Source organism: Sphaerodactylus townsendi, linkage group LG17, assembly GCF_021028975.2.
Source record: "Sphaerodactylus townsendi isolate TG3544 linkage group LG17, MPM_Stown_v2.3, whole genome shotgun sequence".
Classification (NCBI taxonomy): domain Eukaryota; kingdom Metazoa; phylum Chordata; class Lepidosauria; order Squamata; family Sphaerodactylidae; genus Sphaerodactylus; species Sphaerodactylus townsendi.
In genome coordinates this window covers 24,363,508-24,379,077 of record NC_059441.1, presented here as the reverse complement: position 1 = coordinate 24,379,077, position 15,570 = coordinate 24,363,508, and the positions used below count along the sequence as shown (strand labels likewise).

Sequence of the window (15,570 nt, the reverse complement as noted above, 5' to 3'; positions counted from 1 at the left end):
GCTGAATTAAGCCAAAGCACACACAGTTTTAACTAGGCACTGGAACCAAACCGCTCACAAGATCTCCAAAGTAGCTACAACCAACCCACAGCTAGATGTTTTCACCAGACCCTCTGACGTTGCCTTTTTATCCATGACTGCCAAATCGCTATTCCAACCCCTCTGCCACTGAAGCATCTTACTGGCAGGTTAATTCTTTTACTAGCGAAACCATTTTACACTCAAGTACTTCAATTACTCAGGGAATTACGCAAGACAGACTCTCAGACTAACCATATTTTATCAGCAAGCCCATTAAGAGATACTGATGTTGATACTAAACACAGTGAATGCTTACAACTTACAAGGGCATTAAAAAACACACAAAACGCTAGGCATCCCAAGACAGAGATCTAACTGGACAAATGAATTCTATCAATCCAATGTGAGGACATCCAAATCCAGTTTTCCCCTCCACAATCCCAAGATTGGCACTGGAAGAGAGTTGTTTTCATTTCAAACCAGCCTGTTTTTTCAACAGTATAAGGGTTTGGAAAGGGATGACCAAAATTCCCTAGCAGCCACTTCAAGACTAGAAGGGGCTGCATGCTCAGGGTCCACACATGGAAAGCCATCTGGTTTCCAGGTAACTTTTTTAGAGAGTCTCCCACACACAGTTCAACCAGCAGGCAAGATTTCCTAACACACAACTGAAAACATTCCCAGCTTCCATCAACAGTTTCATTCCAGGGATTTCGACCACTGGATCCTGCCTTTTGGATTCTGCATCCTTAAACAACTATTGCGCCTACCAATCACTCCTAAAGGACCTTGAAAATTAATGTATTTTAAAGAAATTAAGTCTCCTCCCATTTCATACACTCCCCTCCTCAGTTGCATACTCCTATTTAGGAATGCCCAGCTTTTTATGACCGAAAATGGCTGAGCCCTTTCAACAATGACACATTCTATGTTTCAAAAACCACACACACATAAAAACCAAAACTAAATGTTCCTGCTACAAACTAGGAGGAGGAGCAATAGTAGAAATTAGGGGCAATAACTTCTGGAACCTTGTTCAGCTTGAAAAAAAGGAACAGCAGTAAATATTTGTTTTATACCCCAAGAACACATTCTTTTTCTACAGAGATTCCCATCTATACATTCAATCTTGCTCACAAATCTGAAAGTTGGCTGAAGAACTACTCTGCCAGGAAGGATTCATTTAGCCCAAGTGCGCCCCAAAGAAATCATTTTATCAGGGATTCCGTGTTTTCAAACCCTCACTTTTAAAAACCTATAAATGACGACACTGAAGGAAACCGATTCAGGATAGAGAGTAAAACAGGTCAATAAAATGTCAATAAGCCGTTGTTATAATATGGAGGGTAGAGGGGGAGGCAGTCACACCTGGCCAAAAATAGAGACATTTTCAAGTATTACACGCAAATGCACTTCTGACTCCAGACACAAGAACCACCACAGAGCATTTGAAATTTATCTTTTCCCCCCACCCTCAGACCATGTTTTAGGGGAATCTTAAATGTGAACAGAAAAACATAGGAGGCAGCAATTCTCTCCCCCACTCTGTACACTGTTTTTGTATTGTTGCTTTGGGGAGGTAGGGTTAATTCACCTTCCAAAGCCAATTTTGTTTCCCACATTTTCACCTCCTGCTCCTTAAAATAAAGACAGCGCCTATGAATCTTTAAGAAGAAGAAAAACCCCTCCCCAAATCCCTGCCAGCAACTGACAAAATCTTCAGAAAACCTTTCCATCCTACCAAAAAAACAAAACCAGGACTCTTTACAACACATGGCCCAAACAAACAAAATTCTTCCCTTACTAGCAAGGAACTTTTTTCTCCTGCCAATATTTTTGGTAATTAAGAAGCAGTCGGAAGCTTTGATTTGACTTTATTTTTTTCCAGCCATAGCCCCCCCCCCCCCCATCCCTTTAAGCATATTAATTTGTAGGATCCACCACTATAGTCACAAAATGTTTCCTTTTGCCACCCAGGCATTAGGAGATAAACTGAAGGGGAAGCTAATTCCACACATCCCGCTCTCTTCTGAAGGGTTAAAGGTGGGATAAATCAAGGGGGAGGCAGGAGAGAAGAAACTCCCACCCACCCCCCAAAAAATTCCAGATTATCCACCAATCAGAAAGGGTGGAGGGGACCATTTGCAAGCCTGAATGTATTTATTTATGAAGGTACATTTGACAACCGCCCCCCCCCCCCCAACTCTTACAAACCCAAGTGGGTGGGCAGAGAGCGGAGGAACCCTCTTTAGGTCACTGAAATTAGGAAGCGTGTCCTCCCCCCAACCACAAAGAACCAGGGTAGAAGCTGTGATGTAGAAAGCCGAAAACATTACAAAAAAATATCAGGATCCAGCCATCTTTTGTCCACACGGTAGACTTTTAACCAACTGCGGGGCAACAGCAGGCACACAATGAGCCACGTTTTTCCGCAAGGCAGAACTTCCACACCACGTTTGAGACACAAAAGAAAAACAAATCCAGGCTGGGGGCGGTGATGGTGGACCGGAGCATCTTTCGCAGAAGCTGTTTACATGTTCATCTGCCGTGTGGCCTCCAATCCTTCTCAGCCTAACCATTCCAAAACATCCATAAATTCATATTTCTGCTCCAACCTTCAAGCCTGAATCCCTGGGAGGAAGGGTAGGGGTGCCTGCCTGTAAGATCAAAGCCTCCCAGCCCTCTTTTTGGGGGGGAACTAAAATTAAATAAGACCAAGGCTTATTTTTCCACGCTTTTCCTCGTCCACGCTTCCAATGGCGGCTGAAATGGGAGTATCTGAAGATGAGTGTTTACTACGCAGTGTTGGAGAGGGGGCTTCTCTAGCAGGGAAAAATGCAAGTCAAAAACCAGAAATAAAGATTAAAATCTAGGAAATGTATGCAAAAAGAGACGCAGATTGGCCTTTTTTCCTGAAAAAAAAAAACACAGGAAAAACTCAGAACCCCCCCCCCCAAAAAAAACAATATCCAGGCCCTTTTTTTAAAAAATAAAAAAACGTAAACAGGGCAAAACAGATTTTGCAAGCAGAATATTTTTAAACCAACATAAACAGGGCAAAACAGACATTTCAAGCACAATTTGAAACAAACAAACAGGGCAAAACAGAGATTGCAAGCAGAATATTGGGAAAAAACCATAAACAGAGATTGCAAGCAAAACAGAATATTTTCAGCTGCTGGATCCCACCAGCCTCACGGTCATTGAAATGTAACCCACCCACCCACGCTGGAGAAGCACCCATGATTATTTAACCCAACGGAAATAAAAGCCCCCCGGGGGAAAACCCGCAATACTTACTCTTCGCATTTGCTGGCCATAAGCAGGTCGCGGCTAAAACAATCAAAAGTCCTCCAAATAAGGACCCTCCGGGGACGCCAGCCTTCATTCCTCTTCCTTTTGGTGAAATCCGGCCCCAAATTGCCTTTTGTGTGTGTGTGTGTGTGTGTGTGTGTCTTATGTATATTTCAGCAAACACAGCCACAACAAATATATATATATAAATAAATAAATCCGGGGGGGAAAGTCCTCCAAGCTTCTCCCCCCCCCCGCTCCCCAAGGGGAGAAGAGGGAAACAAAAAGAAAAAAGCCACAACAATTCAGGGGAGGGGAAACGAGGGAGGCCCCCTCCCCCTCCCAAAAAAAAAAAGGAAAAATAAGCTCTCCAGAAGCGGCGTGTTGTTTTGCCAATTTCCCTTTCTGGATGCACCCAAGGGGGAGGGGGTGCCCGAGCCTTGTTTTGGTGCTTGCAAAATAGCAGGGGGCCCCTTCTCTCTCTTCTCCCCCCCTCTCTTTTTTGGGGTCAGCCCCCTCCCCTAAGGAGGGCTACAAAGGCAGGAAAAAGGTCGTTCTTCAGCGTCGCCGGCGGGTCTCCCAGCACGAAGGACGGTGGAGCAAACAGTCCGCATCTTCAACCTCCATCTTTTCTCGTCGCCTCGCCCCCCCTTTCCTCTTCCTCCTCCTCCCCCCCTCCCAAACAAATACACGGCGGCCGAGACGCGTGGAATCGATTCGCAGCTCTCCGCCGGGTTACAAGACCCGGGGAAAAGGGAGGGGAAATCACCCCGGGGGAGAGGAGAAAAATAATTTTTTTTTTCAATGCAAAAAAATCAATGCAAGAAAAGCTCTCCGAGCCGCCCCCCGGTCAGTTGCAATCGCGGAGGGGGCGTCGGGTTCCCGGGGGTGGGAGAAAGGCGAGTTTCGGTGCGCGCGGCGTGCGCAAAGGAACCCCAGGGCGCTTTCCGCTCGCCGCCCCCTTCCTTCGCCCCTTGGCGAGCCGCAAAACGCGGAATGCAAAAATGAATGGGGGGCCGGGCGAGCCGCCCCCTCCCCCTTTTCCCAGGCCCCTTCCGCCGAAGGGGGGGCAGGCGGACAAAGGAGAGGTTCCCCCGCCGCCTCTCCAAAGCGCCGCTCGGGTGGCTGCTGCTTCCACCGACGCTTCCTCGCCGCCGTTGCACCCAGCAGAGGCCGGAGGAGGAAGGGATCCAGTCGAGGCCACGATCCTGTTTGCAAAATATATATATAAATCCTTCCGGGCCGGGGGGAGGACGGGAGAGAGAAAGGAAACGGATCGCCTCCCGGCTCGCGCGCCTGCTCGGCGAGTGGAAGCTGCGCTTTTGCAACCGCGGCGGCGCCGTCGATCGGTTTCAGGGGTTGCAAAGCTGGAAGGGGGGGGGGGGGGAAGAGAGGGGGCGCTCCGGCGGCTGAAGGTCAAAAGCGGGGCTTGCAGCAGCCTCCCCCCCTGCAGATGCAAGCGGGCGATCCTGGAGCGGCCGGGCCCAGCAGCAGCAGCAGCTCCGCCGGCGCTTTCCTTCCTTCCACCGCAGGAATCCTCCTCGGCCCCCCCACCTGGGCTCAGCAGCAATGGGGCCGGGCCTTGCGCGGAGCCACCCCTCGCCGCAGCAGCAGCAGCAGCAGCAGAGCCCGCCTTGGGTGTCGCCTCCCCCCGGCCTGCCTGCCTGGGCTGGATTTATGAATCATGCTCCTTTATTATTATTTTATTTTTTTCCCTGGTTTTGTTTTGCACGGCGGGAGGGGAAGAAAGGGAGGGCGAGATTTGCAACGCGCAGGAAAGGAGACGCGGGGGAGCGGCGGGGTGCTTTATTTTTAATTTATTGCAGCTCTTCGGGGAGGCCGGCGGCGCGGGAGCGCGCCCTAGCGCGCGCCCCCGGGGAGGGAAACACGCACGAATAAATGAATGCAGAGCCTGCAGGCTGCCGTGGCGGGGGCCGGGGGGAGGGAAGAGGGCGCAATTGGCCTGGGGGGGGGAAACGATAGGAAAGGGTGCAGTTGGCCTGGGATTGAACGCTCGGGGCATCTGAAGGGTGCGGGGGCCCCTAAAAGGGGGGGAGATCAAAGGGTGCAGGGGCCTTAAGGGAAGGCATGGAACAAAGGGGGCACGTGGCCTGAAATGGAAAATAATGGGTGCGGGGCCCCCAAAAACAAATCAAAGGGCAATTTGACCCCCCAAATGAAAGGAAGGGGGCATTTGTTCCCCCCAAATGAAAGAAGGGGTGCAGTTGACCCCCAAAATGAAAGATCAGGTGTATTCACCCCCAAGGGTGTAGTTGCCCCCCCCCCATGAAAGACGGGGTCCACTTGCCCCCCAAAACAAATGGGAGAAAGGGGTGGAAGCGGCGACGGCGTCTTTGCAAGGCCCGGGTAGGCGCGCGGGAAAAGGCGGAGAGCGGATCCGTTCCCGGAGCGGAGTCTGCGGTGGTCGCTCCCCCCTCCTTGCAAAAGGCGAGCCGGAAAACCCATCAGCCGGAGCTGCACATGCCCACCCGGGGGCAGCTGCTTGCAGGCGCCCTCCAAGCCAGCCTCGCTTTTGTTGTCAAGGTTGTCATTTTGCAGCATAATTCATAAACAAAGAGAGTTTTCTTCCAAGGGTGAGCCTCCAGCCGGAATTGCTGCGGGAAGCCTGGTTATGTTACCAGCTTGGGCTGCCTTTACCCCAGGACCTGTTACCAAATCCTCAGTCTGGCCACCACTGGGGAGCACAAGAGAACACCCTCGAACATGTGCAGAGTACCTCTCTGTCACACTGAGTCGCCCGGTATTAACAGAGCGATTTGCAGAGATGGCTTTGAGCCCCAGCACCTATCAGATCAGCAAGGGGCAAATCCTGAACGTGTTGACTTGGTGGCACCGTTCTCACAGATCACACAATGTTTTATTGGCATATAAACAACATACGGAATGACAAGGTCCAGCAATAATGCAAGCTCAAGGGTTAGATTCTCCAGTCTGTAAGATCTTTGGCTAGAGAGGGGAAACCACTTTATTCCCATCAGACAATCCCTTCCATTTAATTAGGAATGACTTAAGAAACTTGTCTGGAATATCAGTATCGGAAGGACAATATTTTAAAAAAATGTGATATAGTTTCTTTATGGTGCTGTCTGTCGGGGCAGTCTGGCTATATAAGGGCTTTTCTGGAATCTTTCAAGTAAGACATCCGCCCTAGCAAAGCATATGGGCTCTTGCTTCTTGTGGATTGATTAGGTGATAGACGTGGGATGCCAGATAATCAGGAGATGGCAAAATCCCCAAATATAGCAGATTTTCCTGACGACAGAGTCCTTGAAACTCTTGTCTAAATTCTGCATTTTATACAGCTATAGACAGCTGTTGGAGATGCCAAAAACACAAGTCTAAAGATGTCCCTATTTTATTGATCTTTTGAGGTCAGCCTTCTCTGTATGCTAGAAACAGAGATAGCCTGAAATACAGAGAATAAGTGTGGTATATTGACTAGACTAGAGCATCATACTAGGACCCGAGTTCAAATGCCCCAGCGGGTGACTGCAGGGGGAGGGGGGCTACTTCCCAGGGTTGTGTGTAGGCAAATATAACAAACACATACGTAAGACACGGGGAACTAATTTTGAAGGTTTGGGGAAAACAACCATTTATGTAATAGAATGGAGACTAAAACTATACAAACCATCCTCCTGTTTTCCAGGTCTTCTGAGTCCTGTTGCATATATTGACAAAACCCTTGTACCCACTGAAAGAAATTAGCAGGACGTTCATCTTGCCTTGTACAAGCTGATAACTTTACTATACTCTGTCTCAGAAAAAGAAGTTAGTAAGGTCAGTTGAGGTGCAACTGTTGAGAAAATTGTATGCTTCCACGTTAGCACATAGTCCCGAATGAATATGAGAATTATTATCATTCATTTTTATGTGCTGCCTGTCAGAACCATTATTTTGAGCATTATTGAACATAAACGGAAGGACAACATGTATTTTTACTTTCAAACGGCTGTTGGGGTGGGGGGAGAGAAGGGCTTGCTAGGACCAGGCAGAGCTATCTACAACAAAGAAGGTCCAGCCTGTCGAATTGTGTGGTGGAGGAATATACAGTCCAACTAATACCTTTTTCTGAGACAGACTATAATCATGTTTTCCCTTGGGATTCCATTTCTTATTCCTCTTAAATTTATTTGTCTACAAATGTGTTCTAGTAGGATGTTCTGGCGTATTTGCATCCCAAGAAGGATCTGCTTATGGGAAAAATTAGTCTCTTGTAGGACCTTGTTTGTTGAACACCATTGCCTTATACTGACTGAGACTGATTTCAGTCCATCAAAACTTGCGATGGTTTTCCATGGTCTCACGCAGAGGTCTTTCATGTTACCTACTGCTGGTTCTTTTAACTGGAGATTGAACATGGCACCGTCTGCCTGCCACGAAGATGCTCTACGACTGAGCCGTGCTATGCCCGATAATCCGAAACACGGCTGAAAAGGGGCTCCGCCAGAAAATAAAATAAAACCCCATAAAATGAGAAAGATTGTCAGTAACCATTTTGCCATACAACCACAAGGAAAGAAAAGAAAAAGGTCTTTTCGGGTTCAAATGCTACAGACCCTCCGATAAAACCAAGAAAAGTCAGCAAAACATCCAGTTGTCGACAGCAGAGAATACCTGCAAACACTGTGCTAGATAAAACCAGGTACCGCTTTGATGGTAAACGTTTACCAGCAATAGGGGAAAAAACGCATCAGAAATACTGAACTGAAATGCCCTGGTACTCTTAGGAACCATTTGAACACATTAAAAGCTTTTTCAGTCATGACGATTTTGGCGCTTTCTGCCTTGAGACCAAGCACAGCCCACTTGGTTCAATTGCGTCAATATGCACCATCACCATTTTGTGTGAAAAGAGCAATATTTTGCTCGGATTAGGGACTGTGCTAGGAACTGCTGTGTTTAGCTGATTGTAAATAGGATCCTATTTGTGCAATTTTCGTACCACTTAATGGCAACACAAATGGATTAAATGAGCCCATGTTGCCTTGGCGGATGCAGGGATCATCCGGGATTGCTGGGATGCCGGCGTCAGGATGTGGCATGGTTCACACAGGAAACACTGTTTCCCTGCAAACTGCACATCTGAGAATCTCACACACCAAAGAATCCCACATATCCAAGGCAGCCCTTACCTGAGAGCCCCCCCCCCCCACTTACCTGCACAAAATCACCGCTGCCTAAAGAATCCACCATAGTGGTAGTCGGGGGTGGTGGTGGAATAGAGTGCTTCCTGCTTGCTGTAATTCACACAGGCAAGCAGGAACAGTCTGAAAAAAGTTGCTAATTTAGTGACTTTCATTTAACCTGGGATCAGCCAAATATAATGGGTTAGAAGCATTTGGGGTGGGGGGAGTTTCGTGGGAACTTCTTCCCCATAACGCTCCCCCCCCCCCCGAACCTGTTCTTTTGGCCTGTCCGGAATCACCCAATTCAGGAATCACCTGAATACTTATGCTTTGCTTCTGGTGATTCCAGACTTCTAAAATCCTAGTGCTTTGGTTACTGAATGTCCCATTTTGTCGATTATACTGACTCACTATGTGTAATCTGCCTTGAGCCAGTGAGAAAGGTAGGCTACACATAATGTTACCCACTGCCCAGTTCCACTGGTATCAACAACATAAATAAAATGAGACTTTACATCCAATGCTAGGCACAATAGATCTTCTCACCTAAAAGCAAAACTCTGGGAAAAACTTTGTCCGGCACAGCTGAACAGAACGATTTGAACAAAATGCTACCCTCGAATGCCAACAGAGATGAGTGTCATTTGTTGCCAACCTCCAGGTGGGGCCTGGAGATAAACGGGAATCATAACTGATCTCCAGACCACAGAGATCAATTTCCCAGAAGGAAATGGCTGCTTCAGAGGGGGGATCGTATATTATATCCTGCTGAATCTTTTCCTAAACTCTACCGCCAAATTTCCAGGCATTTTCCAACCCTGAGTTGGCAACTTTAGTTCTAATGCTTCCAAGGTGGATTGCAACCACCTCAGGCGTGGCAAAGAACACGGGAGAAGGTGCAGTATTCCCAAAGCGTCACTTTTCGGAACCATGATCCTAAAAAGTTCAGCATGAATGCAACAGGACTCAGAAGACCTGGAAAACAGGAGGATGGTTTGTATTGTTTTAGTCGCCATTGTATTACATAAATGGTTGTTTTCCCAAAACCTTCAAAATTAGTTCCCCGTGTCTTACGTATGTGTTTGTTATATTTGTCAGACCATTAATTAAGGAATGTAATATTCCAAACGGTGAACTCTGGTACTGTCCAGAATGTTCCTGGGCCAGCAGGGTATAGCGGTTAAGAGCATGTGGACTCTAATCTGGAGAACCGGATTTGATTTCCCCCTCCTCCACATGAAGCCTGCTGGGTGACCTCAGGCCAGTCACAGTTCTCTCAGAACTCTCTTAGCCCCATCTACTACCTCACAAAGTGTTGTGGGGAGAGGAAGGGAAGGAGCTTGTAACCCCTTGAGTCTCCTTACAGGAGAGAAAGGCAGGGTATAAATCCAAACTCCTACTCCTCTTCATCTTCCCATCTTGATAGTCAAATCAATAATTTAACATTATTGGAAGGGGGGAAATAACAACCCAAAAACCTGCTACCCAGCCCTGAGGTGCATAACTCTCCCTGCCGCTGATGTCAATGGGTTGTAAAGCTGGTTTGCTTGGGCAGAGCAAGCTATTTATTAAATATATCGAATTACGCCTGTACAATTTGCGACCCACTGAGATAAACACAGCCCACCAAGGACTACATAAATCTCTTGTTTTGCTAACTGGCTAAAACTGCAAAAACAGGAGTGCAGAGGGGAAGATGCTCCCTTTCCCAACTAGCACCGATATATACTTTCAAGCGTGGAATTGCCATCTGCAACCAATTTCCAGAATCTGCTAATATGTTTTAACTCTTTCTCAGCAAACGGAAGATACACCAGAAATCAAGCAGAAGAACCAACCTCTGGAGCGGTCGCAACACAGCTTCCTCTTCTGTTTGGGACCGCATTGCTAACGTTACTTAGTACAGCACAGTAAGAATTTATTGTGAAGCCATGGGCCATTGCAATATTAAAACATAAATTAACACAAAATGCAATAAAAGTTTTACCAACTGAAGATAAAAGACTCGAACCCTCGATTCACCCTTCCAATGTATCTGAGCTAAAATCGGACACATCTTATGCTGCATTTGAACAAGGTGTTTCCTTTCATATAATCTTAGATCGAGTCTTTGAGGCTGCTAATGCAAAAAGGCCAACCCTATAGGATATGAAAAGATCCGAGTCTGAAACGAGAAGGTATATTTTATCTGCACCAGAATATTTCTGGGGCATAGATATAAAACTAAGAAGGAACTTGACCCTTGGCTCATCATACAAGGGGCAGTTCAGCACATAGTGTGGTAGATCCTCTACTTCACGCCTACAAACACAAATTCGCTGCTCCAGTGGTATTTTGGCATATCTGCCTTCTAGATACTTTGTTGGCACTGATTGAAAGCACAAGGCAGTCAGAGCCTTTCTTACATTGCATTGAGTTCTGCCAACAAGATACCCCATTTCCCCCAAAATAAGACCTACCCTGAAAATAAGACCTAACATGATTTTTCGGGATTTTTGAAGGATGCTTGAAATATAAGCCCTACTAAAAAAATAAGCCCTAGTTGCAGATTCCCCGGCACAGCTGATCTGGTCACATGAGGAGCACAAAATCATGGAGAAAAATAAGACATCCCCTGAAAATAAACCCTAACACATCTTTTGGAGCAAAAATTAATATAACACCTTCATTATTTTCGGAGGAACGCGGCAGGAGGCTCTGTAATGGTCTTTTAAAATGAGGTTATGCCATGGAACAAATTTAGAATGTAGAAGCTAAGTTCACTTGGTATAGAGAAAGGGGGGAAGTATTTCATAGTCTTTCCTGGCTTGAAACCAACCCAACCGTTCCGGTGGCAGGGGAGAAGGGTTTCCCTTTTTTGGTTAAAAAAAACTCATATATAATGTAATTTAAACCCCTGTGGATGACTAGCTACAGCAGAGTTTCTGGTGGTACATTTGGTTGCTGTTTTCCATTTGCTGTGGGAATTGGGAAAATATTAGTGAGCTCTGAGGGACAACTTTGAGAGGCTCTCGAGTCCTGATAGTCATCAAGGTGACATCAGGTTTTGCTCCTGTTCTGTGGGAGCCGTATGACTACATCTTTGAGAAATGGATTACTCATATAGCTGCGACCCCAGCCAGATGGAACATATGCGTGTGGATTAATGGAAGATGAGGGAAGAAGAGCAGCCATTGAGAAAACAAGTCTCGGAGAAGGAAGTCAGTAAAGAGCTGTGGATTTGTTGAAACTCATAAAAGTGTTCGTTTAGAAAGGCAAACTGCACTTCTTGGAGCAATAGCCCATAAAAAGCTTGGGGTTTGTTTGTAAAAAAAGGAAAAGTGTTTCCCAAATCGTACTAGGCATAAAACAGTTTACATCACAGCAGCCGTCAAAGATTATAGGACTTTGAAGGTCAAGCTGTGTGTGTGTGATGCTGGAGACCCAGAATCATATCTCCAGATAAGTATTTTACCTGTAAAAAGAAGAGGTTGGATTTATACCCTGCCTTTCTGTCCTGTAAGGAGTCTCAAAGGGACTTACAAACTCCTTTTCCCTTCCTCTCCCCACACAGACACCTTGTGAGGTAGGTGGGGCTGAGAGAGTTCCAAAGAACTATGACTAGCCCAAGGTCACCCAGCAGGAGTGCAGAAACACATCTGGTTCACCAGATAAGCCTCTGCCACTCAGGTGAAGGAGTGGGGAATCAAACTTGCTTCTCCAGATTAGAGTCCACCTGCTCTTAACCACTACACTACATTGTCGTAGTCAAAGGGAAGGAGAGAACCTACAAAACAGTCCTAGTCCTGGAAAAGAGGGGTGCATTAACTCCCCCACACTATTTTCCCCAAATAGAAATCCTCCTCCCTTCTCCTGAAGCATTAAAACTTGGGAGGAAAATAGGGAACACAAATAATCAAGAAACAAAACAAAATGAAATTGTCTGGATAAAAGTACTGGTCAAATCCATAGGTGACTGGAAATATTTCCCCAAAACCTAGTTACATCCACCAGATTATACAATAACTGGTCCCAAGTATAATCCATTAGATTATACAATAATTGGTCCCAAGAGTGACCAATCAGATGTTCTTCAGAAATGCTGACCAGACTATCATACTATTCAATGTGGCTTTCCTAGGAATAAGCCCCATTGACTAGATCGGACTAGGTTTCACTGGTGAATTTTCCTCTTAAGATGCAGAGAGAGTCAATTAGCATCTTGTTGTGGTGGGTTTTCCGGGCTGTGTGGCCATGGTCTGGTGGATCTTGTTACTAACGTTTTGCCTGCACTTGTGGCTGGCATCTTCAGAGGTGTATGACTTCCCTCTGTGATACACCTCTGAAGATGCCAGGCGAAATGTTAGGAACACGATCCACCAGACCACGGCCACACAGCTCGGAAAACCCACCACAACCAGTTGAATCCGGCCGTGAAAGCCTTCGACAATACATCAATGAGCACCTGTTCATCAGAACTCTGCCTCTGAACAGGAAAATTCAGTTTCTAAATGACGTCTCTAAAAGCCATCAATAGTCCTCAAATCCATGAACATATCAGATCTTTTTGAAGAGCTCCTTAGATGAGTGGTCATTGTGACTTCCAGTGACTGTAAGCTCTAATTTTTTCCTCTTCTTCCCCTCCCCAATATTATTTCCAGCCATTTTCTGGGTGCTTCAACAGCCAGCATAGTGGTGGTGTTAAAACTGGTATACTCTAATCTGGAGAAGCAGGTTTGATTCCCCGCTCCTCCACTTGAGTAGCGGACTCTTATCTAGTGAACTGGATTTTTCCCCAACTCCATGTGAAGTCTGCTGGGTGACCTTGGGCTAGTCCCAGTTCTCTCAGAACTCCCTCAGCCGCACCTACCTCACGAGGTGTCTGTTCTGGGGAGAGGAAGGGAAAGGAGCTTGAAAGCCATGAAAGGTGCCTCCACAATATCAACATCAACAATATTGGTATTACCTTCAAAGGGTAATATGGATTTTTCCTTTCAACTTTTGATCTTTCTTTTTGAGCGACATGGGGGTGGGGCAGGTGATCACGAGCCGTCAGCAGACAGTAGGCTGACTCCTCAGATTTAAATAGGGATATGAAAGGAGACCCCATCACATAGGGGCTGCGGGGTGAAGAGCGCTACAGGAGGAGCTCCATTCATAATTGGCCAAGGATTTGGAGAGTGGAAGCATCTCAATAGAGTACAAGGCCATCGTGTTTACCCTCCGCAGCGACCATTTTCTCCCAAGGAACTGATCTTTGTAGTGCGGAGCTGAGTTGTCATTTTGGAACATCTCCAGGTCCTCCTTGGAGATTAACAACCTACCTCCAATCCAGGCGCTGTGCGAACGGAGAATCTTTCTCTTCATTTATCCTTTCCAGAGCAGCTGTAGTTTCTTAAAAATGCCTGTTTCCCCCACTTTAGGCTTTTTTTTTTTACATTTTGTTGTGAAGGTTAAAAGGCCCCCTAGCCATTGCCTGCAAAGAATTCGACAGACGTTTCTCCTAGGAAACAAAACGAAAGTTCTTTTTTCAGCGAGAGAGAGAAAGGGAAAAGATTCTCGGCTTTCACCAAGGACCAATATTGATCTTATGAGTCTGTTTTTCCAACATTCCTGGCCCTGTGTTTGCATTCCCATGAAGCCAGGCAGAAGAAGCGTTGCAGCCGGGGGAAACAGAACCAATGTAGCGTCCGTATACGGTGCCAAATTCCATCTCTAATGTCAGCAGGTGCAGCTAACATTAAATTCTCAGGAAGTTCCCTGTGCCTTACCGAGTTCTCTGGAACCTAAAGCATTCAACGCTATATCTGGGACTCCTTCCCAGTCATTCTCTCTGGCGAATACCGCAAACAAACCACAGTCTAGTAAACACAAGTGTCCAAGGAAGGTATCTTCTGCTTTGCCAGCTTTTTTTGTTTTCCAAAGAAAGAAACTGTAAGAGGGAGGAGAAATAACACAGTCAAGGACTGGTTTCTCTTGCAGCTGTAACTTACTGTAGGGTTCCAGAAAACAATTTTTTGCTACTGTGCAATGAACACTGGCCATCCCAATTAAAAAAAAAACAACCCTCATTCAGTTCAGCCCAAACACTTGCTGGAGAATGAAAGGTCTCTCCTAAAAGAGAAAGGGCCAGGCGTGCTTCATAGGGAAGATCTTGGGGCCTCCACCAAACAGACCCTGTCACAAGTGAACATTTCTTGAACTTCTGCAGTCCTCTTATCAGGAGCGTAGCTAGAGAAAATGGAGTCCACACTGCACCCCCACGTCCCCCCGTGCCCCACTTACCTTAGCCAGCAATGGGGCCTGGTGGGGTGGGGCGGGTCTGGGCAGGGGTGCCTGTCAGCGGCCTCTGTCAGGCCTGGCCAGGTGAGACTGGCCCAGCAGTGGTGAGGGGGAAGGAGGAGGGGTTGTGGGGATGATTTTCCACCCCCCACGTGACCCCAACAGTGTCCACTCGGGGTGCCTGTCCCCACCTTGTCCCGTGGAAGCTACGCCACTGTCTCTTATAAAGGCTGTAATTATAGGGCAGAAGACAGAGTTGGCTTGGGGCGGGGATTGAAGGCATTCAGCTGGCCAGCATAAAGTCAGGGCAAAATGGGCAAAATCTAGAATGTAGGATTGCCAACGTCCAGGTCATGGCTGGAGATCTGCTATTAGTGCTGACCTCCATGTGGCAGGCTGGAGAAAATGGCCCCTTTGGAAGGTGGCATCTATACCTTTGTACCCCACTGAAGTCCCTCCCCAAACCCACTCCAGAACCTCTAGGCCCCCACCAAATCTCCAGGTATTTCAAACTCAGAGCCAGCAGCCCTAGGCGGATGGCTCTTCAGATCTCAGTAGCGGTTTTACTATCAGTATTTGTTTTTGTTCTTTAGTCTGTCGTAAAATACAGCACTTTGCTGGTCGATAACTTTTCCCCTCCTCTTAAAGCACCTTCCAACCAGTCACTTCCAGTTTGTCCTTTAGAAGCCTGGTTTGTTTTGATCCAGAAGAGCTTTATCATGAGTGTAGCAAGGTTAAAACAGAATGCAGTGATAAAATTCAAACAATCAAGAACATACAGGTCATTTTTTTATATGCTTTCAGGCCCATGCTGTTGTATAAAATCTGAGTCACACATGCATAC

The 15,570-nt window shown here is 46.7% G+C and overlaps 1 protein-coding gene across 1 annotated transcript in view; it reads right to left on the bottom strand.

The window, feature by feature from the left end:
* IGF1R (insulin like growth factor 1 receptor) overlaps nt 1-4,838 on the bottom strand; it is a 213,011-nt gene extending 208,173 nt beyond the window's left edge. Inside the window, exon 1 of the mRNA XM_048481648.1 lies at nt 3,322-4,838. Coding sequence (XP_048337605.1) covers nt 3,322-3,409 — 88 coding nt within the window. The 5' untranslated portion in view covers nt 3,410-4,838. The remainder of the gene's footprint in view (nt 1-3,321) is intronic.
* Between the last annotated feature and the right edge of the window lie 10,732 nt (nt 4,839-15,570).